At 47.4% G+C, this 24,715-nt stretch overlaps 1 protein-coding gene across 7 annotated transcripts in view; it reads left to right on the forward strand.

The window, feature by feature from the left end:
• LOC121543027 (adhesion G protein-coupled receptor B1) overlaps positions 1–24,715 on the forward strand; it is a 103,176-nt gene that overhangs the window by 21,121 nt on the left and 57,340 nt on the right. For all 7 annotated transcript variants that reach the window (XM_041852703.2, XM_041852705.2, XM_041852707.2 and 4 more), the window contains exon 2: positions 22,947–23,990. In XM_041852703.2, the coding sequence (XP_041708637.1) occupies positions 23,225–23,990 (766 nt within the window). In that variant the 5' untranslated portion in view covers positions 22,947–23,224. The remainder of the gene's footprint in view (positions 1–22,946; positions 23,991–24,715) is intronic.

Genomic DNA, 24,715 nt, shown 5'->3' on the forward strand with positions numbered 1-24,715 from the left:
TGAAACACGATCACATATCTCTCTCTTTTTATTTGTGGGAATACTGGGGAACAGATTTCCACCCCCAAAAATATTTAAGCTGAATTGCAGGTGATTTTATTATTTGAAAAATCACTTGTGGCCCGGTTTTGTTCGCGGGCCACCTGTTGCCGACCCCTGCTCTAGATGGATCCAAAATGGCTTTTTACTTCCTATAATTGGCACCACTTTTGGCCAGTGTCCCCGTGTGCACTATGGGAATAGATTGGAATAGGTAACAATTCCAGACACAGCCTCCCTGTCTAATGCCCTGCCCTCTACTGCCTACAGCACATCATCAGGGTAAAATTGGATCTCTGTGGGTCTGACAAGATATGAGGTGAGTGGTGTCCCTGTACCTGTATCTGGTCCTGATACTGTATCTGAGCTCCATATCACTCAGTGTGGACCACTTTAATCTGAGAACTCACTAAAACATTTTAGTTCTGGTCTTTCTCTGAGCCTCTCTGTCCAGATATATGGTGCATGGCTAAGAAATAGATCTAATTCACACACTCTGGGCAAGCACAAAGAGAGGAGTAGTGTGTAGTTGGGGGGAGAAGGGGGGGTTGGTTCGTACACGAGCATGTGTATATATGTGTGTGCATGTGTGTGAGTGTAGCAGCAGGGTAGTTCCCTGACAAGTGCAGTAACAAAGGCTAATTATCTGCAACATTTAAAGCCTTATTGCGTGTGACAAGCTTTCCCTGTCATCTCCAGCAGGAGAATTAACATGATTCAACTCCAAAATAGACTGTACTTCTACACAACGGCCTGGAACACAACGTGTGAAATCTGATTGCAACGCCTTAAATAATACAGGGAGGGAATTTAGCCTGAATGTCCTGTTCTTCAGCGCTCACTTTCTCTATCACACAAACACTGACACACCGGCAGACAGGCATACACACAAATACCATAGATAGCCTACACTGATACACATATACACACTTCCTCTCTCTCTCTCTTTCCCCCCAGATGTCCCATATTAAGTCATTGCTGATTCACTGTAACATACTGTTATTGTCTCAGCGCTGTCAAAGAGCTGATTTTGCAGTGAGTCCTGATGCTGTATAAGTGTAATGTATTCTGATACTGCTGGGGTTAGAACGTTGTATTTGTCTGAAACCAGTGTATGTCAAGCTGTGAGGTCATGAACTTGTGAGGTCATGCAGTGAAGTCGTGCTAATGTTGGCACATTGTGTTGCTAAGTCTTTTTCTACTCCTTGAGTGACAGTAACACCACATTGTAGGGGAGAGTGGGGTAAGTTGAGCCAATTTTTACATTCAGCATCACTCCATCAAGGAAAATATAGTATTCTTTAAAACAAAGATATCTACATACAGTACCAGTCAAAAGTTTGGACACACCTACTCATTGAAGGGTTTTTCTTTATTTTTTACTATTTTCTACATTGTTCTGCAGGCCAGGTCAGCTACAAGGATGCACATTAATTCTAGATTTCTGAACTCATATTGAGGCTTATGGAGACCCCAACTGATGTATAGAACAATCTTACAATTATCTACTTTGGTTTAGATACAAGCATCATGAAACCTCTAACACAATCAATTAATTTGACTTGGTGAAAATCTGCTTTTTTTGGACCTAACTTGCTTACCACTTTTTGGTTTCTTCCTTCACAGACTCCATGAAATGATGACCTCTTCCTAAATATTTGGTAAAATGATTAATTTTGTGTATGGTTTCCTAGAAACAAGGGTGGCTCAATTTATCCCTTTGGCTCAACTTCCTCCACTCTCCCCTACGGTTTCACTATATTATTTAATTTCTGTGGGTTGAGGTGTTGGTGGTTTGGCAGAAACTTGTGGAATAGAGTTGGTGCTAACAAGCAAATCAGTAGTAGTGTGGGATATTTCTTGGCTCATGAGGTCCTCTTTTGCATAAACATATTTCCTATTGCTATGGAAATTCATAACAAATATTATCGCCACATGAAAAGAAGTGTAAATGATGAAAGTTGGCAGGAGAATATGATATCCTGCAGCACTAATCCTACTCTCCTTTTGCTTACTGACTAGCTTATTTGATTTGTATGTGATATGGCTTGATTTGATTTGGTATCCAGTGCAATTCCCTTTCATATTTATGTGATTATGTCCAAGCACAAAGCGCCTATTATGCAGTAAATTATGCTTGATGGAATAAAGAACCGTCACTTGGCCATCTGTAGCACTGTGTGATGTGGGTATTAGGAAGGGAAGATGAGACATGTCCTATTCCATGCACTACCCACCATACACACACACACACACACACGCACACACACACAAATATTAATATTGCTGGATGTTTACTTGCAACCTTTGGCACCAGAGGCAGTTGCCACGTCATCTCCCGACGTCCTCAGACATGGATGGACGTTCGAATACTGACTTGTATCACAGGCGATCTTGCTGCACAGACACACACACACACACACACAGTTAACCGCGTCCCCTCCGTCACCGTGATGTGTTGAAAAAGTTACAGAGAGGTTGTTTTAGGGCCAGCCGAGGCTGTGTGATTCTACAGAGAGGGAAAAAAAGTATTTGATCCCCTGCTGATTTTGTACATTTGCCTACTGACAAAGAAATGATCAGTCTATAATTTTAATGGTAGGTTTATTTGAACAGTGAGAGACAGAATAACAACAAAAAAATCCAGAAGAACGCATGTCAAAAATGTTATAAATTGATTTGCATTTTAATGAGGGAAATAAGTATTTGACCCCTCTGCAAAACATTACTTAGTACTTGGTGGCAAAACCCTTGTTGGCAATCACAGAGGTCAGATGTTTCTTGTAGTTGGCCACCAGGTTTGCACACATCTCAGGAGGGATTTTGTTCCACTCCTCTTTGCAGATCTTCTCCAAGTCATTAAGGTTTCGAGGCTGATGTTTGTCAACTCGAACCTTCAGCTCCCTCCACAGATTTTCTATGGGATTAAGGTCTGGAGACTCATTGTCATGCTGGAATACCCATCCACGACCCATTTTCAATGCCCTGGCTGAGGGAAGGAGGTTCTCACCCAAGATTTGACAGTACATGGCCCAGTCCATCGTCCCTTTGATGCGGTGAAGTTGTCCTGTCCCCTTAGCAGAAAAACACCCTCAAAGCATAATGTTTCCACCTCCATGTTTGACGGTGGGGATGGTGTTCTTGGGGTCATAGGCAGCATTCCTCCTCCTCCAAACACGGCGAGTTGAGTTGATGCCAAAGAGCTCCATTTTGGTCTCATCTGACCACAACACTTTCACCCAGTTCTCCTCTGAACCATTCAGATGTTCATTGGCAAACTTCAGACGGGCATGTATATGTGCTTTCTTGAGCAGGGGGACCTTGCAGGCACTGCAGGATTTCAGTCCTTCACAGTGTAGTGTGTTACCAATTGTTTTCTTGGTGACTATGGTCCAAGCTGCCTTGAGATCATTGACAAGATCCACCTGTGTAGTTCTGGGCTGACTCCTCACTGTTCTCATGATCATTGCAACTCCACAAGGTAAGATCTTGCATGATTGCTTCTGTGGACTGGTGTCTTTTATACAGGTAACAAACTGAGATTAGGAGCACTCCCTTTAAGAGTAATCTCAGCTTGTTACCTGTATAAAAGACACCTGGGAGCCAGAAATCTTTCTGATTGAGACGGGGTCAAATACTTATTTCCCTCATGTCACGTTCGTTTAAGGACGGGTCAGACCAAGGTGCAGCGTGAAATGCGTACATGTTTATTTAAATGATAAAGACACGACAAACCAACGAAACGTGAAGTCCTAAGGCTACACACAAAACAAGCCTACTCACGGAACAAGATCCCACAACTAAATGCATGCCAACAGGTTGCCTAAGTATGATCCCCAATCAGAGACAACGAGCGACAGCTGTCTCTGATTGGGAATCACACCCGGCCAAACCTAGACATACAATCCTAGAATGACAACATATAAAATACAACATAGAACACCACACCCTGACTCAACATACCAGAGTCCCATAAGTCATGGCGTGACAGTACCCCCCAAAGGTGCGGACTCCGGCCGCACAAACTTGACATAACAGGGTAGGGACCGGGTGGGCATTCCGCCTTGGAGGCGGATCCGGCTCCGGGCGTGACGACCACATACTCTCCGCCTCCCTGTTGCACCCCTGGTCTGGTCTGGACCTCGGCGCGCTGCTTCCCCTCTCCTTCCTCCCACGAAGTACCAAGCCCTGTCTGGACCCTTGTGTGGGAGACCCCGAACCTGGAGAGGGGCTGACGTCTGGGTCTGGACTGGAGCCGCTGACCGGAGCTGGACCGGGCACCGGTGAAGCGGACTGCTCAGGCTCTGGACTGGAACCGCTGACCGGAGCTATATTGGGCACCGGTGGAGCGGACTGCTCTGGCTCCGGAGTAGAGCTGCTGACCGGAGCTGGACTGGGCACCGGTGGAGCGGACTGCTCTGGCTCCGGAGTGGAGCCGCTGACCGGTGCCGGACCAGGCACCGGTGGAATGGGCACGGGCCGTGCCGGACTGGACACACGCACCACTGGTCTGGTGCGAGGAGCAGGCACGGGCCGGACCGGACTAGGAACACGCACCACTGGCTTGGTGCGAGGAGCAGGAATGGGCCGGGCCGGACTGGCGACACGCACCACTGGCTTGGTGCGAGGAGCAGGAACGGGCCGGGCCGGACTGGTGACATGCACCACTGGCTTGGTGCGAGGAGCAGGAACAGGCCGGGCCGGACTGGGAACACGCACCCCTGGTTTGGTGCGGGGAGCAGGTACGGGTCGTATCGGGCTGGCGACACGCACCACTGGCTTGGTGCGGGGAGCAGGAACAGGCCGGACTGGGAACACACACCCCTGGCTTGGTGTGGGGAGCAGGTACGGGTCGTACCGGGCTGGCGACACGCACCACTGGCTTGGTGCGGGGAGCAGGTACTGGGCGTACCGGGTTGGCGACACGCACCACTGGCTTGGTGCGAGGAGCAGGAACAGGTCGGGCCGGACTGGGAACACGCACCCCTGGCTTGTTGCGGGGAGTAGGTATGGGTCGTACCGGGCTGGTGACATGCACCACTGGCTTGGTGCGGGGAGCAGGCACGGGGCGTACCGGGTTGGTGACACGCACCACTGGCTTGGTGCGAGGAGCAGGAACAGGCCGGACTGGGAACACGCACCACTGGCTTGGTGCGAGGAGCAGGAACAGGCTGGGCCGGACTGGGAACACGCACCACCAGTCTGGTGCGAGGAGCAGGAACGGGCCGGGCCGGACTGGGAACACGCACCACTGGCTTGGTGCGGGGAGCAGGCACGGGCCAGACTGGACTGTGGAGGCGGACTGGAGGTCTGGAGCGGAGAGCTGGCACAACCCGTCCTTGCTGGCTGCCCACTTTCGCACGACACGTGCGGGGCGCTGGCACAGAACGCACTGGGCTGTGCATGCGCACTGGCGATACAGTGCGTTTCTCCGCATACCTGGGTTCCTCTATTAACCCCCGCTCCTTATATTGCCTGACCAGCTCCTCTCTCCGTGCCTCTACTCCCTCCTTCTCCCTACGAGCCTCCTGCAGTGCCTCCTCTTGAATGGATCTCTCCCGCTCTATTCTAGCTATCAGCCCCGGTAATGTGGTGGCCTCCTCTCTTACCCTGCAGAACCGATCCTTCTCTCTCTCTCGGCACTCCTCCTCCAGTGAGGACTCCTCCGGGAGCCCCCACGAGTTAGGGAACAGACACTCATCGTCGTCGTCATCTTCCGACTCCTCAGTATAGAACTGTTCCCACTCTTCCTCCCATGGTCGTAGGGACTCAATCTGGAAACCCACCGGGTGCAGTGGTCGGGGCTCTTCTCTCTCGCTCCCCGACCACTCCTTTAGCCCCCCCCCCAAAAAAATATTGGGGCTGCCTCTCGGGCTTCCTCCTCGGCCGGCGCCTTCTGTGTTGCCGTTGCTCCTCTTCTGCCTGGGATTTTCTTCTTCGCCCAGGGTCCTTTTCCCGCAAATATCTCCTCCCAAGACCAAATCTTCCCCACCTGTGTCCAGGGTGTTTGCTCCTGGGCACGCTGCTTGGTCCGTGTTTGGTGGGATCTTCTGTCACGTTCGTTTAAGGACGGGTCAGACCAAGGCGCAGCTTGAAATGTGTACATGTTTATTTAAGGCTACACACAAAACAAGCCTACTCACGGAACAAGATCCCACAACTAAATGCATGCCAACAGGCTGCCTAAGTATGATCCCCAATCAGAGACAACGAGCGACAGCTGTCTCTGATTGGGAATCACACCCGGCCAAACATAGACATACAATCCTAGAATGACAACATAGAGAAAACATAACATAGAACACCACACCCTGACTCAACATACCAGAGTCCCATAAGTCAGGGCGTGACACCTCATTAAAATGCAAATCAATTTATAACATTTTTGACATGCGTTTTTCTGGATTTTTTTGTTGTTATTCTGTCTCTCACTGTTCAAATAAACCTACCATTAAACTGATTGTCACGGTTCTCTAAGACAGAACCCAGAAGCAGACCAGGACACAGTGAGTTGAACGAAGGTGAAGGTTTGGCAGATTAAATGATGGCACGGCAGGGGTTGGGTGAAGGTTCCGGGAGAATGACTGTAGACAGAAAAAACTGAGGTAAGTACAAGGCAGGTCAACAAGGTGCAAAAACAACAAAACTAACGCTAGTACTCAGAGGCTGATACGCTGACAAAACATACTGTTAATGGTTAACGATCCGGCAGGGAATGGATGTCAGGTCAGAGCTTAAGAAGGGGTGATGATCAGGACCAGGTGTGCCGAGGCTGATGAGAAGCAGGTGTAGTTAATCGAGAGATCACCCGCCTAGCAACGTCGCCCGGCAACTGGACAGGGTGCGTTCAGGCACCTACAGGAAACAGGAGATACCGAGCAGAAAAACGGCAACACAGGCAGGAACAGACTCAGGACGCAGGGTTCATGACAGTACCCCCCCCTCCGATGAACGCCACCGGGCGGACTACCTGGAGCGCCAGGATGGAGGCGGTAGAAGTCACGAAGGAGGTCAGCATCAAGGATCTGACGCCGAGGAATCCAACTCCTCTCCTCAGGACCATACCCCTCCCAGTCCACGAGATACTGGAAACCCCGGCCCCGCCATCTGGAATCCATGATGCGGCGCACCGTGTAGACAGGACCTCCTCCGATCATCCGAGGAGGAGGAGGGGGCAACAGAGGGCTGAGGAGAACAGGCTTGAGGCAGGAGACATGGAAGGTGGGATGGATGCTGAGCGTCCTAGGCAACTTGAGTCGAACCACAACCGGATTAATCACTCTCTCCACCACAAACGGACCAATGAACCTCGGCGACAGTTTCCTTGACTCAGTCCGCAGAGGAAGGTCCCGTGTAGCCAACCAGACCCTATCTCCGATGGCATAAGCGGGGGCTGGAACACGGCGACGATTCGCCTGGAGCTGATACCGGTCAGAAACTCGAAGGAGGGCCTTTCTGGCCCGATGCCAGGTCCGGTGGCAACGACGAATGTGGGCCTGGACAGAGGGAACCAAGAGATCCTTCTCCTGAGAAGGAAACAAGGGGGGTTGGTAGCCGTATAGGCACTGGAAGGGAGACATCCTAGTGGCAGAAGTAGGGAGAGTATTGTGGGCATACTCAACCCAAGGCAACTGAGAGACCCAAGAGGTGGTGTTGGAGGAAACAAGGCAGCGCAGCGTGGATTCCATCTTCTGGTTGGCTCTCTCCGCCTGTCCATTGGATTGGGGGTGAAATCCAGATGTGAGACTGACTGTAGCTCCAATGGCCAAACAGAAGGACTTCCAGACAGCAGAGGTGAACTGAGGACCACGGTCGGAAACTATGTCACTGGGCAATCCGTGAACCCTGAAAACCTCCCTAACCAGGATCTTGGACGTCTCAGAGGCAGAGGGAAGCTTGGAGATGGGCACAAAGTGGGCGAACTTGCTGAATCTGTCCACAATAGTCAGAATGACCGTGTTCCCCTCAGAAGAGGGCAACCCAGTGACAAAGTCCAGGGCCAGATGCGACCAGGGTCGCCGGGGGATAGGTAGGGGATGAAGAAGTCCAGAGCTGGGCCGATTGGCACTCTTGTTCTGCGCACAAACTGGACAGGCAGCAACAAACCTCAGAGTATCCTCTCCCATGGCAGGCCACCAAAATCGTCTGCATAGAAGCGCAATCGTCCGAGCCACGTCAGGGTGGCAAGCCATCTTGCTGGTGTGGGACCATTGGAGGACAGCCGAACGGACCGACTCAGGCACAAACAACCGACCGGGTGGACCGTTACCGGGGCCGGGCTGCGTCCGAAGGGCCGCCATAACCTCCTCCTCAATCCTCCACATAACGGCTCCTACGACAAGGTTCCGGGGAAGAATCGTCTCAGTCTTGGCCCCACTCTCCTCCGTCTTGGAGAACATCCGGGACAAGGCGTCCGCCTTGCCGTTCTTAAACCTCGGTTGGAACGTCATGGAAAAATTAAAGCGTCCAAAAAACAACGACCACCTGGCCTGACGGTAGTTGAGACGTTTAGCCGATTGCGCGTAAGCAAGATTCTTGTGGTCAGTCCAGACAACAAACGGTTGCTCCGCCCCCTCCAACCAGTGGCGCCACTCCTCCAAGGCAAGTTTCACTGCGAGAAGCTCCCGGTTACCCACATCATAGTTCCTCTCCGCAGACGAAAGACGACGAGATTAGTAGGCGCAGGGATGGAGTTTACCGTCAGTGGAGCATCGCGGGGACAGGATGGCGCCAACCCCCACATCAGACGCATCCACCTCAACGACAAACTGACGGGCAGTGTCAGGTTGAGAGAGAATCGGAGCGTTGGTGAATCGCCTCTTCAAATCCAGAAATGCTCGGTCCGCCTCAGGATTCCAACTGAAGGTTCTGGTACTAGAAGTCAGGGCAGTTAAAGGAGCGGCCACAAGGCTGTAATCACGGATAAATCTACGATAGAAATTCGCAAACCCCAGAAACCTCTGAAGCTGCAATCTCGTACCGGGCTGGGCCCAATCCAGAACCGCCCTAACCTTCTCTTGGTCCATCCTAATCTCTCCCCTGGAGATGATGTACCCGAGGAAGGATGTAGTGTGGGCGTGAAATTCACACTTCTCGGCCTTCACAAACAGGCGATTCTCCAACAATCGTTGCAGAACCTGCTTGACATGCTGGACGTGGCTGGAAGGCTCCTTAGAGAAGATAAGAATGTCATCCAGGTAAACGAACACAAAAAGACCGATCATATCTCTCAGGACGTCATTCACCATACTCTGGAACACTGCTGGAGCATTGGTCAGTCCAAACGGCATCACCTGATACTCGAAATGACCCATCGGTGTATTGAAACCAGTCAACCACTCGTCACCCTCTCTGATCCGGACCAGATGATACGCATTGCGTGGGTCCAGCTTGGTGAACACCGTAGCACCCTGTAAGGAGTCGAAAGCAGAGCTCATCAAGGGCAGGGGATACTTGTTCTTGACCGTGATATCATTCAACCCCCGATAATCAATACAAGGTCGAAGAGAGCCATCCTTCTTACTCACAAAGAAGAATCCTGCCCCCAGGGGTGATGACGAGGGACGAATGAGACCAGCAGCTAGGGACTCCTTTATGTAGGTCTCCAAAGCTTCACGTTCAGGTCGGGAGATGCTGTATAACCGTCCCTTGGGATAGACAGCTCCAGGGAACAGGTTTATGGCACAATCATATGGTCGGTGGGGAGGAAGTGACAGAGCCCTCTGCTTACTGAACACCTCCCCCAAATCGTGATATGTTTCGGGGACCTGGGACAAATCTGGGGGGTTAGCCTCAATGACCTGACTGGGAACAGAATGGGAACAGGCAGTCTTGAGGCAGTTAGCATGACAATCAATGCTCCAACTAGTTACCTTGCCAGTCACCCAATCGAACGTGGGATTGTGTTCCTTCAGCCAGGGGTATCCAAGGACCAGAGGAACATGGGGAGAAGGCAGAATGAAGAATGAGATACCCTCAGAATGATTCCCTGACAACAGCATCTTAACCGGTTCCGTCCTCATCGTGATACGTGCCAGACTACTGCCGTTCAGAGTGGTCGCTTCAATGGCTTCCGGTAGTCGCTCCTTGGGAAGCCCCAGCTGTTCCACCATGTCGGCATCAATAAAGCTGCCATCGGCACCTGAATCGATGAAAGCGTTAATCGCTAAACTCGGATTCCTGTTCATGAGGGTAGCCGGGAAACGGGGTCTGACAGGGGTATTGAGAGGTTGAAACCGGCTCGCTAAAAGTCCTCCCAAACTTAGCGAGCCGGGCAGTTTGACGGCTGCTGGGAACAAGTGGAGATGTAATGTCCCGAACCACCACAGTAGAGGCAGTGGTTGGTCTCACGTCTATGTTGGCGCTCCTCCTTGGTTAACCCGTGCCGCCCCACTTGCATGGGTTCAGAATCTGGAGGCAGGACCTCTCCACTAATCCCGTGTGGTGGACAATGATCGACGCATTCTGGTCCACCTCCTGACCCGACTGGGAACCGAGAAGCTGATTGATTGGACGGGCCCCATTGCTTCTCCCTCCTTCTCTCTCGAACTCTGTTATCGACCCGAAAAGACAAAGCGACCAAACTGTCCAGGTCACTAGGCTCCGGATAGGAGATCAGCTCATCCTTGAGTTGCTCCGACAACCCCTGATAAAAGGCCGCTTGCAGTGACTCTTCATTCCACCCACTCTCCACAGCCAATGTCCTGAATTCTATTACGAAGTCGGCAACTCTGCGAGCTCCTTGGCGAAGAGAAAACAGGCACTTAGCTGCGTCCTTACCTCGGACAGGATGGTCAAACAGCTTCCTCATCTCTGCCGTGAACTCCTGGTATGAAGCCATGCAGGTGTCCTGTCGTTCCCATACGGCTGAAGCCCACTCCAGGGCTCTACCACGCAGCAATTCAATGACAAAGGCTATCCTAGCCTTGTCTGTGGCATAAGAGTGGGGCTGTAGATCGAACACTAATCCACACTACATAAGAAAGGAACGGCATCTTCCCAATTCCCCCTCATATTTATCAGGCGTCGGAACCTTGGGCTCACGGAAGGGCACAGCTCCAGAAGCGGCAGGCGAGATGGGTGAAACCGGTCGTGGATTCTCCACCGGCAAACTGAGCTGAGCCTGGATCTTCGTCAGACTGGTAGAAAAGTTCCGAACTGACAACGCTATCTCCTGTAGCGCCGTGCTATGTTGTCCCAACATCTTCTCCTGATGGGTAATGGCATGGCGAACAGAGTCCAGGTCCGCTGGGTTCATTTCTGGACGGATCGTTCTGTCACGGTTCTCTAAGACAGAACCCAGAAGCAGACCAGGACACGGTGAGTTGATCGAAGGTGAGGGTTTATTTACAGATTCAAAAGATGCAGAATAATCCAGGAGACGGAGCGGGTGGCGGAGATGAGTAGATGGAGGTAAAGTGGCAGATTAAATGATGGCACGGCAGGGGTTGGGTGAAGGTTCCGGGAGAATGACTGTAGACAGAAAAAACGGAGGTAAGTACAAGGCAGGTCAACAAGGTGCAAAAACAACAAAACTAACGCTAGTACTCAGAGGCTGATACGCTGACAGAACATACTGTTAATGGCTAACGATCCGGCAGGGAATGGATGTCAGGTCAGAACTTAAGAAGGGGTGATGATCGGGACCAGGTGTGCCGAGGCTGATGAGAAGCAGGTGTAGTTAATCGAGAGATCACCCGCCTAGCAACGTCGCCCGGCAACCGGACAGGGTGCGTTCAGGCACCTACAGGAAACAGGAGATACCGAGCAGAAAAACGGCAACACAGGCAGGAACAGACTCAGGACGCAGGGTTCATGACACTGATAGACTGATCATTTCTTTGTCAGTGGGCAAACGTACAAAATCAGCAGGGGATCAAATACTTTTTTCCCTCACTGTATAAACATTAGGACCAATACTGGGAAACAGACACAGGGAAACAGAAAACATTTAATACAGACAGATAGACAGGCAGGTAGGCAGGCAGGCAGACAGAAACGCACCAGACTGCCCTCCCAGCTCCTCCCCCGCTCTATCCATTTCCTGCAACGTTTAGTCTGCTAATTGTAATGAAGTGCAGGTAAACATGAGGTGGTGTCTGTGAGGGGAGGAGTGAGCTCTAAAACAACACACCAGACCGAAACAGAGCCTTTTAGGGAGAGGGGAGAACTCATTCACCACCAGGCCCATTGAATCATCTCACTAAGAGACAGAAGTGTGACATTCTATTACGTGGTTAAGCTCCAACATAGGGAGAGTTGAATACGTGTTATCTTGTTTTGTGAGAGGCTTTTCACTTTGCAATTAGAGGTTGAAGAGAGACCGATAATTTAATGACTCATTCCAAGATGTCCTTGGTTCCTATACAGATCTGTATTGTTTCAGTACCACATACTCTGTATCGTCATTCACAGATCAGTGAAGAGACATTTATTTTTGTAAGAAAGCTTTGTTCAGTAATCAAATGTTCAATGGGTAGCCTACTGTTCTTGTTCTGAACACGGTGTGTGTGTGCGTGTGTGTGTGTGTGCGTGTGTGTGAGTGTGTGCATGTGTTTACGCAGTGGTGTATGTGTGTTTGCCCGTGCGAGTTGAGGCAGGCGCATTTGCGTTCATTTGTTTCTCTGCTGATGAGAAATGTTTGGCATTTAATACGGTAAACACATTCATCACCATAGACAGATAATTATCTCCATAATGTGGAATCCTTCTGAGGCCTCCCTGGTTTGTTGTCATAGTCATCAGTGGATGTGCTGTAAACGGAGATGTGTTTTGTCGTGAAATAAAAAGATGCAATGTTCATTGATGACTTTTGTTGCTTTCTGTTTGTTTGTTCAAATAACCTTGCTAGCTCTGGGCGGCACTGCAGCTCTTTAATTTAGAGAGAGGAGGATGGACGGATGGAAGGATGGAGGAGAAGGAGAAACGGGTGGCACATCAAAAAGGAAGCGGATAAAAGAAACCACTCAGGAGAAACACTAGTCGGTCATGGTGCTTAGGTCCTCTGTCTGGCTCTGGACGCTTTCTCCTTTCACTGCTCCCAGTTTTTCTCGCCTCCTTTGCGCTTTCTGTCTTTCTCTGCTTCTCATTTTCCACCTCCTTTCTCCCACTTCCTCCCTCTCTTTCTCTTTCTCTTTCTCTTTCTCTTTCTTTCTCTCTCTCTCTCTCTCTCTCTCTCTCTCTCTCTCTCTCTCTCTCTCTCTCTCTCTCTCTCTCTCTCTCTCTCTCTCTCTCTCTCTCTCTCTCTCTCTCTCTCTCTCTCTCTCTCTCTCTCTCTCTCTCTCTCTCTCTCTCTCTCTTAGTCCCTGTCCTTGGTGCACCTGTTTTCTTCTTTCCGCTCTCTCCGCCCTCCTCCCCTTCTTTTCTCTCGGGTGCAGTTTTTTGTTTTCTGCAATCCTGGAAACTGAAAGCTAACAGGCAAAACGCTAAAAGAAACTGAACAACGCATCTGTTGATTTTCAATGATTACATGCTTGCCTCCCCTCTTTTTGAGTGGGGTGATAAAACGTTACACCGTTAAATTTCCCACCTCATAGAATAATGTGATGGCACAACGGTACGTGATTGTATGCGATTTGCATTTTCCTGTGAGAACGAAGAATACTAATTATTCTCTAATTGAGTTCGTCGTGCCCGTCGTGGCTTCCCTAATCAGTGTGTAATCCTGGACCTGATGATGAGGGAGGAAGAGGGGATGTGAACAGAGGAATACTTCCTGATCTATCTATCTCCATCCCAACTCTATCATTTTCTCATCAGTGGGGTGTGTGCTGTGTGACTTTGTGACAGAGAAGTGGAGGCAGGTGGGAGGAGTGAAAGGAGAGGACCTCTCCGCTAGCTCTGTCTCTGTTTTTGTGGCATTGTTCTGGTGTGTGTGTGTGTGTTGGCTGGCCTGCCTCCTCTCAGCATCAGACAGCTAACTAGCCTCTGGGACGTGTAAACTGTGGTTTCCTGGTTGGGTTAGTCAGCTAGCTAATGCAACACCTTTGTTCTCCTAATTGCCTGCTGTGTCTGCCCCGGGGCGGAAATTAAAATGCATGAATTATTCCAGTACGATGGAATACTACAAGTATGAAGATGGTTTAACACGTTTTGCACTCTATCATAGTTCCACTGCAAGTCATTATAATTTACGCACATGAAACTGAGATTACTTCATCCATCACCATTTCTATACAAAAGCCAAAAATACAGTGTATGAAATTGGTGACATTTTCCTTACTGACAACATGGTGTCCAAATCTTTAAGAGCAGGGATGTATCTGAATCTCTGAATCTCTGTACTCTTTGATCCTGCCTTGGTTTGTTCACCATTCCTGTGGAATAGATAGTGTGTTAATAGCCTGCTGTACGTCTGTCTGCTGGCTTCTCAAACACACGATCAATATAAAGAAGAGGAGGGGAGTAAGAGGAGCACTGGGAGGCAGCACAGGAAGTGCTCCCAGTGCATGCTGTGTGTGTGTGTGTGTGTGTGTGTGTGTGTGTGTGTGTGTGTGTGTGTGTGTGTGTGTGTGTGTGTGTGTGTGTGTGTGTGTGTGTGTGTGTGTGTGTGTGTGTGTGTGTGTGTGTGTGTGTGTGTGTGTGTGCGTGTGTGTGTGTGTGTGCGTGCATGGGTGTGTGCGTGAGGGACAGGTGGTGATGGATGGACGAGTTGGAGACGTTGATAAAGAGACCAGCAGTTCTTTCTTTCTTTCTTGCCCCTGTTCTGTTAAATCCACATCCATTTCATTAGTGTCAGGCTGGTCTGGTAAAACGCTGCTAAATCCTGCTCCCTGGAGGCCTTGGGCTGAAGGCTCTGGAGTCAAGGTTACTCTAGGTCAGAGGAGTGTTTAACAGGGCAGGAAGGGAGCATGTGTGCTGATTCAAGAGACCCACTAAACGTACTGCTCTAACCCTTCCCTACCCAGGATCAAAATCATATGCTCAGAAGACCCAAGTGTGCGCATGGAGTGTGGGTACTGGAGGGTACATGCATGCAATAGGTGTCAGTTTGTACAGTAGTTCAGTTTTAGTCAGACAAGTCTAGTGCTTCCAAATCCATTTCTGACATCTCTGCTCCCTCCAGAACTAGAACCAGAGGTGATGATAGAAGGTAATGAAATAAGCTCTGCTGTGTTCATTCAGCCAGTTCTCATAGCCACAAGGCTAGTGGAGACAGACGCACTGCATTCAACGGAGCAAGAGCAACAATGCTAATTGAGTGGCTCAGTATTGTGATTCAGCCTGCCTCCTCCACAGTAGCTAGTTGGTGTATGTGATTGTGGACTAGTGGTGGGCTAGTGAATCAATGCCATGGCACTGACTCTCAGACACTACTAGTGCCAGACATGTTCTTCCAGGAACTGGCCTGCCTGGCCTCATTTCTCTCTAGTGTAGGACAGGACACAGAGGATAAGTCCCAAATGGCACCTTATTTCCTATAGTGAACTATTTTTGAGCCATAAGGCTCTGGTCTCATAGAGCCCTGGTCAAACGGATAAAGGGAATAGTGTGCTATTTATGGCTCATAAGGAGCCTTTCCACTAGGCTAGCCCTCAAATCCTAATGGGGCTGAGAAGAGTTCAAGGCCTGTAGCCACGACCATGGAGGAAATATTCAGGACTGGACAGCCCCATGCAGTATATACAGTTGAAGTCGGAAGTTTGCATACTCATTAGCCAAATACATTTAAACTCAGTTTTTCACAATTCTTGATGTAGTATCGAATAAAAGTTGCTAGTCATTGCTGATAAACAAAGGAGTCCGCTCATACTGAACCTTGATCATAAGTTTATTCATATCACAAGCTTTCAGCATGAGTTACAGGTGTCAAGATCACCCGGAGAGCAACGTCCCAGATTGCAATGGCTGCTCTAACCTCTTCTTCCTCCAGCATATACTTATAAACAATGTAAAAATATGGGTTGCTCCCTCTGCTGTCCAATCACCTGTCTCCCCTGGGGCGTCACCCTACAAATGGCTACTTTTGAACTAAGATAAACATTCTTTCAGTTCCACTTAAAAACCATTAACAAAGACATAATCCTAATACACTACATTGACATTTAATCCTAGTAAAAATTCCCTGTCTTAGGTCAGTTAGGATCACCACTTTATTTTAAGAATGTGAAATGTCAGAATAATAGTAGAGAGAATGATTTATTTCAGCTTTTATGTCTTTCATCACATTCCCAATGGGTCAGAAGTTTACATACACTCAATTAGTATTTGGTAGCATTGCATTTAAATTGTTTAACTTGGGTCAAACGTGTCGGGTAGCCTTCCACAAGCTTCCCACAATAAGTTGGGTGAATTGTGGCCCATTCCTCCTGACAGAGCTGGTGTAACTGAGTCAGGTTTGTAGGCCTCCTTGCTCGCACACGCTTTTTCAGTTCTGCCCACAAATTTACTATAGAATTGAGGTCAAGACTTTGTGATGGCCACTCCAATACCTTGCCTTTGTTGTCCTTAAGCCATTTTGCCACAACTTTGGAAATATGCTTGGGGTCATTGTCCATTTGGAAGACCCATTTGCGACCAAGCTTTAACTTCCTGACTGAATATATCCACCTCATTTTCCTTCCTTATGATGCCACCTATTTTGTGATGTGCACCAGTCCCTCCTGCAGCAAAGCACCCCCACAGCATGATGCTGCCACCCCCATGCTTCATGGTTGGGATGCTGTTCTTCGGCTTGCAAGCCTCCCCCTTTTTCCACCAAACATAACGATGGTCATTATGGCCAAACAGTTCTATTTTTGTTTCATCAGACCAGAGGACATTTCTCAAAAAAGTACGATCTTTGTCCCCATGTGCAGTCGCAAACCGTAGTCTGGCTTTTTTATGGCGGTTTTGGAGCAGTGGCTTCTTCCTTGCTGAGCGGCCTTTCAGGTTATTTCAATATAGGACTCGTTTTACTGTGGATATAGATACTTTTGTACCTGTTTCCTCCAGCATCTTCACAAGGTCCTTTGCTGTTGTTCTGGGATTGATTTGCACTTTTCGCACCAAAGTACGTTCATCTCTAGGAGACAGAACGCGTCTCCTTCCTGAGCTGTATGACGGCTTCGTTGTCCCATGGTGTTTATACTTGCGTACTATTGTTTTGCTCCCAAGGCTGATTTCTTTTGATTTTCCCATGATGTCAAGCAAAGAAGCACTGAGTTTGAAGGTAGGCCTTGAAATAACATCCACAGGTACACCTCCAATTGACAAAAATGATGTCAATTATCCTATCAGAAGCTTCTAAAGCCATGACATCATTTTCTGGAATTATCCAAGCTGTTTAAAGGCACAGTCAACTTAGTGTATGTAAACTTCTGACCCACTGGAATTGTGATACAGTGAATTATAAGTGAAATAATCTGTCTGTAAACAATTGTTGGAAAAATTACTTGTATCATGCACAAAGTAGATGTCCTAACCGACTTGCCAAAACTATAGTTTGTTAACAATATTTGTGGAGTGGTTGAAAAACAAGTTTTAATGACTCCAACTTATGTAAACTTCCGACTTCAACTGTACATGGACAGTGTCTGCGGGAATCATTTCCTGTGTTTATGAAAAGGTAAAGATATCTTATTGTCTTAAAAGTATATGGTGAAATTGTTTTGATATTTAGTGGTAGCAGTTGTAGGATTAAACTATAATTGGACACAAAAAAATTACAAACACAACCAATATTTTTTTCTACAAATGAATCATGCTGTACTCAATCCAAAACTGGATTTGTCCTGAGGAAACAGGCTATGGGTACTGTGAAAGAAAATACAGCCTACTCACAAACGAATATGATCCCTTTCAGAGCTTACAAAATACTGGGAAAGCCAGGGTTGCATTCAGTACAATAGTGGAGGCTGCTGAGGGGAGAACGACTCATAATAATGTCTGGAATGGAGTCATTGGAATGGTATCAAACACATCAAACACGTGGTTTCCATGTGGTTGATACCATTCCATTGACTCCATTCCAGCCATTATTATGAGCCGTCCTCCCCTCAGCAGCCTCGACTGGATAGAATGGTGTGCGACATTGAATTCAACAGAAACAGTACGGCACTGAATGACCAAAACGTAGTGATTATGGTGGTCCAGAGGACAGTTACCATATGGTATGTTGCACAGGTTTTGCGATTTCAGATGGTCACACCCATATTGATCAGCGCACACCTCACCACACCCACCAAACTGGAGCAAACGTACCTCGAAGGCTGTTGAAGAATGGTGCGCACCGTTTTGGGGAAACGTGTCGTTCAATAAAAACCGTCACGCAACATAGCAAACGTTGAAGCAAACTGAACGCACCTCAGGTAGAAATGCCAAGTGCCACTCTCTGGACAAAACCATTGCCACAACAAGCACAGGTGCACATAACCAACAAAATTGAAGCCCCCTTTGCAAACCTAAGGGCATTAGAAACATCTAAAAGAAGACTATCATCATCATAATACTAATCACAGACCATTCTCAATTAAACCAGAATACAATTTAAATAAACGAAGTAATACATTGACAAAATGACAGAATCTACGGGAAAAGGGGTGCACGCTTCTCGAGCATCCACAGGATACAGGCTACATGCACAGATCTGCGGGCGCGCCTCGTATATAACGTGGACGTGCACGAGCGGATCTTCGAGAAGCAGCAACGAACAAACACAATGGAAGCACTCAAAATGCACAAACTGATGAAAAATACATTAACTCGAATGACACAGATGACTGTGGCTCTTGTTAGCAATTTCATAGTCAAACACATGTTTAAAATCAGTAACAAAGTTTGGAAACATTATAATTTAGCAGACAGCGCAGAAGGGAGAGCATCCAGGGCTTGAATTTCAGCGGGAATGTGAGACAGGTCGCCATCACAGTGTTCTAAGCCTACTTTGCCCAATATCCTGCATTTGCTTTCTTAGACACACATAGAAAACTTACTACCACATAGTGATCCAATGGTCCGTATTTGTCTTAGTATTGTATTTGATCTCAGGGGAGATGGGAACGATTAGCAAGGCTTTTAGATCAGCTTGATTGATCAGTGAAAATCTCAATATGTTGTCTGGTGTCCCTGACTTCTCCAGTAAGCCTGCTATATGCACTCTCCTGTCTGTCTCCATCTGAGAGAGCCAATGCAACTGAATCATGACAGAGGTATCCAAAGTGATAATTATCGTTTGATAGGAGTAGTTACTATTCTACCATGAAGCAATTTTCCACACCAAAATTGTCTTCGAATGAAAATGTTTGTATTTCAGTATAATGGTTTGTAAAGAAAGACAAATATCTGTTTAAACAACAACATGTTTTATTGACATAAACATATTCACTTTTAGCCCTCCTAATGGCTTTGGTGTTAATAATTGAAAGCAAAGGAAGCTATTGATCACACTGTGGCAAGCTAAAGCAAAGGCACAGGGATAATGAATGACTGCAGGTGTTTCTATTTTTGTAATTAATGGCTGCATAATTGGACAAATTAGTGTGCTCACTGATAAAATATGAGAGGAGACATCTGAAACAAGCCATTGTCTCTTAGGAAGGGACCGTTCTGAACTTGACTAATGAACTGAAACAGAGCTAGGCCTATATAATATCATCCTTCTGTCTGGTGGTTACACATACTTACAGTGAGGGAAAAAAGTATTTGATCCCCTGCTGATTTTGTACGTTTGCCCACTGACAAAGACATGATCAGTCTATAATTTTAATGGTAGGTTTATTTGAACAGTGAGAGACAGAATAACAACAAAAAAATCCAGAAAAACGCATGTCAAAAATGTTATAAATTGATTTGCATTTTAAAGAGGGAAATAAGTATTTGACCCCTCTGCAAAACATGACTTAATACTTGGTGGCAAAACCCTTGTTGGCAATCACAGAGGTCAGACGTTTCTTGTAGTTGGCCACCAGGTTTGCACACATCTCAGGAGGGATTTTGTCCCACTCCTCTTTGCAGATCATCTCCAAGTCATTAAGGTTTCGAGGCTGACGTTTGGCAACTCGAACCTTCAGCTCCCTCCAAAGATTTTCTATGGGATTAAGGTCTGGAGACTGGCTAGGCCACTCCAGGACCTTAATGTGCTTCTTCTTGAGCCACTCCTTTGTCGCCTTGGCCGTGTGATTTGGGTCATTGTCATGCTGGAATACCCATCCACGACCCATTTCAATGCCCTGACTGAGGGAAGGAGGTTCTCACCCAAGATTTGACGGTACATGGCCCCGTCCTTCGTCCCTTTGATGCGGTGAAGTTGTCCTGTCCCCTTAGCAGAAAAACACCCACAAAGCATAATGTTTCCACCTCCATGTTTGACGGTGGGGATGGTGTTCTTGGGGTCATGGGCAGCATTCCTCCTCCTCCAAACACGGCGAGTTGAGTTGATGCCAAAGAGCTCCATTTTGGTCTCATCTGACCACAACACTTTCACCCAGTTCTCCTCTGAATCATTCAGATGTTCATTGGCAAACTTCAGATGGGCATGTATATGTGTTTCTTGAGCAGGGGGACCTTGCGGGCGGTGCAGGATTTCAGTCCTTCACGGCATAGTGTGTTACCAATTGTTTTCTTGGTGACTATGGTCCCAGCTGCCTTGAGATCATTGACAAGATCCTCCCGTGTAGTTCTGGGCTGATTCCTCACCGCTCTCATGATCATTGCAACTCCACGAGGTGAGAACTTGCATGGAGCCCCAGGCCGAGGGAGATTGACAGGTCTTTTGTGTTTCTTCCATTTGCGAATAATCGCACCAACTGTTGTCACCTTCTCACCAAGCTTATTGGCGATGGTCTTGTAGCCCATTCCAGCCTTGTGTAGGTCTACAATCTTGTCCCTGACATCCTTGGAGAGCTCTTTGGTCTTGGCCATGGTGGAGAGTTTGGAATCTGATTGATTGATTGCTTCTGTGGACAGGTGTCTTTTATACAGGTAACAAACTGAGATTAGGAGCACTCCCTTTAAGAGTGTGCTCCTAATCTCAGCTCGTTACCTGTATAAAAGACACCTGGGAGCCAGAAATCTTTCTGATTGAGGGGGGGTCAAATACTTATTTCCCTCATTAAAATGCAAATCAATTTATAACATTTTTGACATGCGTTTTTCTGGATTTGTTTGTTGTTATTCTGTCTCTCACTGTTCAAATAAACCTACCATTAAAATTATAGACTGATCATCTCTTTGTCAGTGGGCAAACGTACAAAATCAGCAGGGGAATGTTTTCAGAGAGTTGGATGAACTGAACATATGGTTCTCTTCTCAAGTCACAATGCCTGTGTATAACAATATTCTGCTGTCTCAGTTGATTTATGTGCCTTCTGAAAGTATTCATACCCCTTGACTTTTTCCACATTTTGTTGTGATACAGCCGGAATTAAAAATGGATTAAACTGATATTTTTTCTAACCCATCTACACCCAATACCCCATAATGACAAAGTGAAAACATGTTTCTAGGAATGTTAGCAAATTTATTGAAAATGAAATACAGAAATATCTAATTGACGTAAGTATTCACACCTCTGAGTCAATACATGTTAGAATCACCTTTGGAAGCGATTACAGCTGTGTGTCTTTCTGGGTAAGTCTCTAAAAGCTTTCCACACCTGGATTGTACAATATTCGCTCATTATTATTTTCAAAATTCTTCAAGCTCTGTCAAATTGTTGATCATTGCTAGACAACCATTTTCAAGTCTTGCCATAGATTTTCAAGCAGATTTAAGTCAAAACTGTAACTCGGCCACTCAGGAACATTCACTGCCTTATTGGTAAGCAACTCCAGTGTAGATTTGGCCTTGTGTTTTAGGTTATTGTCCTGATGAAAGGTGAATTCAGCTCCCAATGTCTGGTGGAAAGCAGACTGAACAATGTTTTCCTCTATGATTTTGCCTGTGCTTAGCTCCATTCCGTTTTTTTTTATCCTGAAAAACTCCCCAGTCCTTAACGATTACATGCATACCCATAACATGATGCAGCCACCACTATGCTTGAAAATATGAACTCAGTAATGTGTTGTATTGGATTTGCCCCAAACATAACAATTTGTATTCAGGGCAAAAAGTTAATTGGTTTGACACATGTTTTGCAGTATTACTTTAGTGCCTTGTTGCAAACAGGATGCATGTTTTGGAATATTATTCTGTAGAGGGTTCCTTCTTTTCACTCTGTCAATTAGGTTAGTATTGTGGAGTAACTACACTGTTGTTGATCCATCCTCAGTTTTCTCCTATCACAGCCATTAAATCTGTAACCGTTTTGAAGTCACCATTGGCCTTATGGTGAAATTCCTGAACGGTTTCCTTCCTCTCCGGTAACGGAGTTAGGAAGGATGCCTGCATCTTTGTAGTGACTGGGTGAATTGATACACCATCCAAAGAGTAATTAATAACTTCACCATGCTCAAAGGAATAGCTGATCTTTGTGGTTAAATCTGTGACCTTACAGATAATTGTATGTGTGTGGTACAGATGAGGTAGTTATACACTATTATCTCACACAGAATGAGTCCATGCAACTTATTATGTGACTTGTTAAGCACATTTTTACTCCTGAACTTATTTAGGCTTGCCATAACAAAGGGGTTTAATACTAATTGAAAAATAAAATAAAAATATAATTCCACTTTGACATTATGGGGTATTGTGCGTATCCGTGACAAAAAAATCTCAATTTAATCCATTTTAAATTGAGGCTGTAACACAAGAAAATGGGGAGACAGTCAAGGGGTGTGAATACTTTCTGAAGGCACTATATGTATCTGTGTTGTAATGGAGATAGCCTCAAACCAGCTATACGTGAACTGAGACTGGTAGTGATGCTATAATGGAAATAGCTAATTATTCATCTCTTATCTTCTTGATTTGCTAGTGTATTTGATGTCTTAGTGATGTGTCCTCTCAGGTCGAAATCTCTCTCTTATCTCTTGTCTCTTTCTCTCCAGGTTCGTCTGAACATCTGGGTCGACTGACACACACAACCATGGAAAGATCACTGGACCTCTGAGTGTAGCCTTCCTCTTTCTCCTCCTCCTCCTCCTCTTCTCCTGCACCTCCATTCCGAGGTGGTAAATCCAGAGGCTTTAGTGAACACCCTGAAGGTCCCACCTGGTTGCCAGAAAATCACTGAGAAAGAAAGACAGAAAGACAGATCGACTAGAGGTTCCAAAAAAACAGAGGTTCCAACAAACCCCCTCTGGTCTTTCTAATTCATTTGGTAACCATGACGACCACAAATTTTTCCTCCTTACCTGGGCACATGGTGAGCCCCAAAGTCCCCCTGCCATCATCGTTGCTGCTTCTGCTGCTGATACAACTGTTTAGTCGGTGCCCGGCTGCTCCCTCAGGTCCTGAGTCAGACACCTGCTCCACTCTGGTCCAGAGCCGATTCTTCGGCCACTTCCTGTCCTCCTCCACTTTCCCCACGGCACCCTGCTCCTGGACCCTGCAGAATCCCGACCCGCGCCGCTACACCATATTTATCAAGGTCACCAAACCGACCTCCACAACGGACTGCGTTCCCCGGCAGCTCCGCACCTTCCAGTTTGACTCGTTCCTGGAGACCACGCGCACCTACCTGGGCATGGAGAGCTTCGACGAGGTGGTCAAGTTGTGTGACTCTTCATCCCCTGTGGCCTTCCTAGAGGCTGGGAAACAGTTCCTTCAAATGAGGAAAGGGCCGCCTCGGGCCGGCATGGTGGTCACCAACCCCAATGCTGGCGAAGATGGGGAATTTAAGACGGAGTACCTGGTGGTGGGGAAGCGTAACCCCAGCATGGCAGCATGTCAGATGCTGTGCCAGTGGCTGGAGGATTGCCTGGCATCCAGCACATCTAACAGGCCCTGTGGCATCATGCAGACCCCCTGCCAGTGCTGGGAGCCCCTTCCTCCTCCACAGCTCAGTGAGGTGGATGGATGCTACAGGAACGGGGTCTACCTGGAGAACTGCCTACACAGTGCCAAAGGGAAGAGTGATGCTGACAGCAACGGTGAGTGGAATAGCTCTCTGTTTTAAGTTATGGGCATTTGTGGAAATGTTTTGGCCAACGTATGATGCCGTTTTGTGTATTCGAGGAGAGCTTGTAGTCGAGGCTTGTGGCTCACTTGGTCATCTTGTCTGTATAGCATGTCGTTTTCATGTTAAATGGGGGCATCTGTGGTCCAGATCAATCAATGAATTCGGCATGAAAAATGCAATGAAAAATGTATTTACAAGGAAAATGTAATTTTCAAGCAATTGACATAGCCACCTCCTGATCATTTCCGAACAATTTCAGGCAATTTAGGTTCAAATGACTCTGCAGCATCCAGTAAAGTGCTCTGGCTAAGTCACAGACAGCAGAAAGGCCTTGAAAGATCCATAGAATGACAGTAGCTCAGAGACAGAACATAGGTGGTATAGGGTTTCAGCTGATGGGTTCTGAGCTGAATGACCTTGGCAGGTCGGCGCCGTGTCCTGTCCCTCTGTGGTTGGGGAGAGGGACACTGGATCGGCCTAAGGGAGGCTGGGACTGGGGAGGAGGATCTGGGTGTGATATCGGATAGCTGCATGAGGGAGATGGAGGGAGGTAGAGATGGGCAGGGAGAGATGGAGAGAGGGGGTATGTTTGTGTAAGGGGGATACACAGGAGATAAGCTTTAAATTATGGGGACAGTAGCTAGCTGGATCTCTGCGTAATATGAGATAGCTGTATGGCTGCTCTGAGCAGGGGGT

This window comes from Coregonus clupeaformis, chromosome 28 (assembly GCF_020615455.1).
Source record: "Coregonus clupeaformis isolate EN_2021a chromosome 28, ASM2061545v1, whole genome shotgun sequence".
Lineage (NCBI taxonomy): Eukaryota > Metazoa > Chordata > Actinopteri > Salmoniformes > Salmonidae > Coregonus > Coregonus clupeaformis.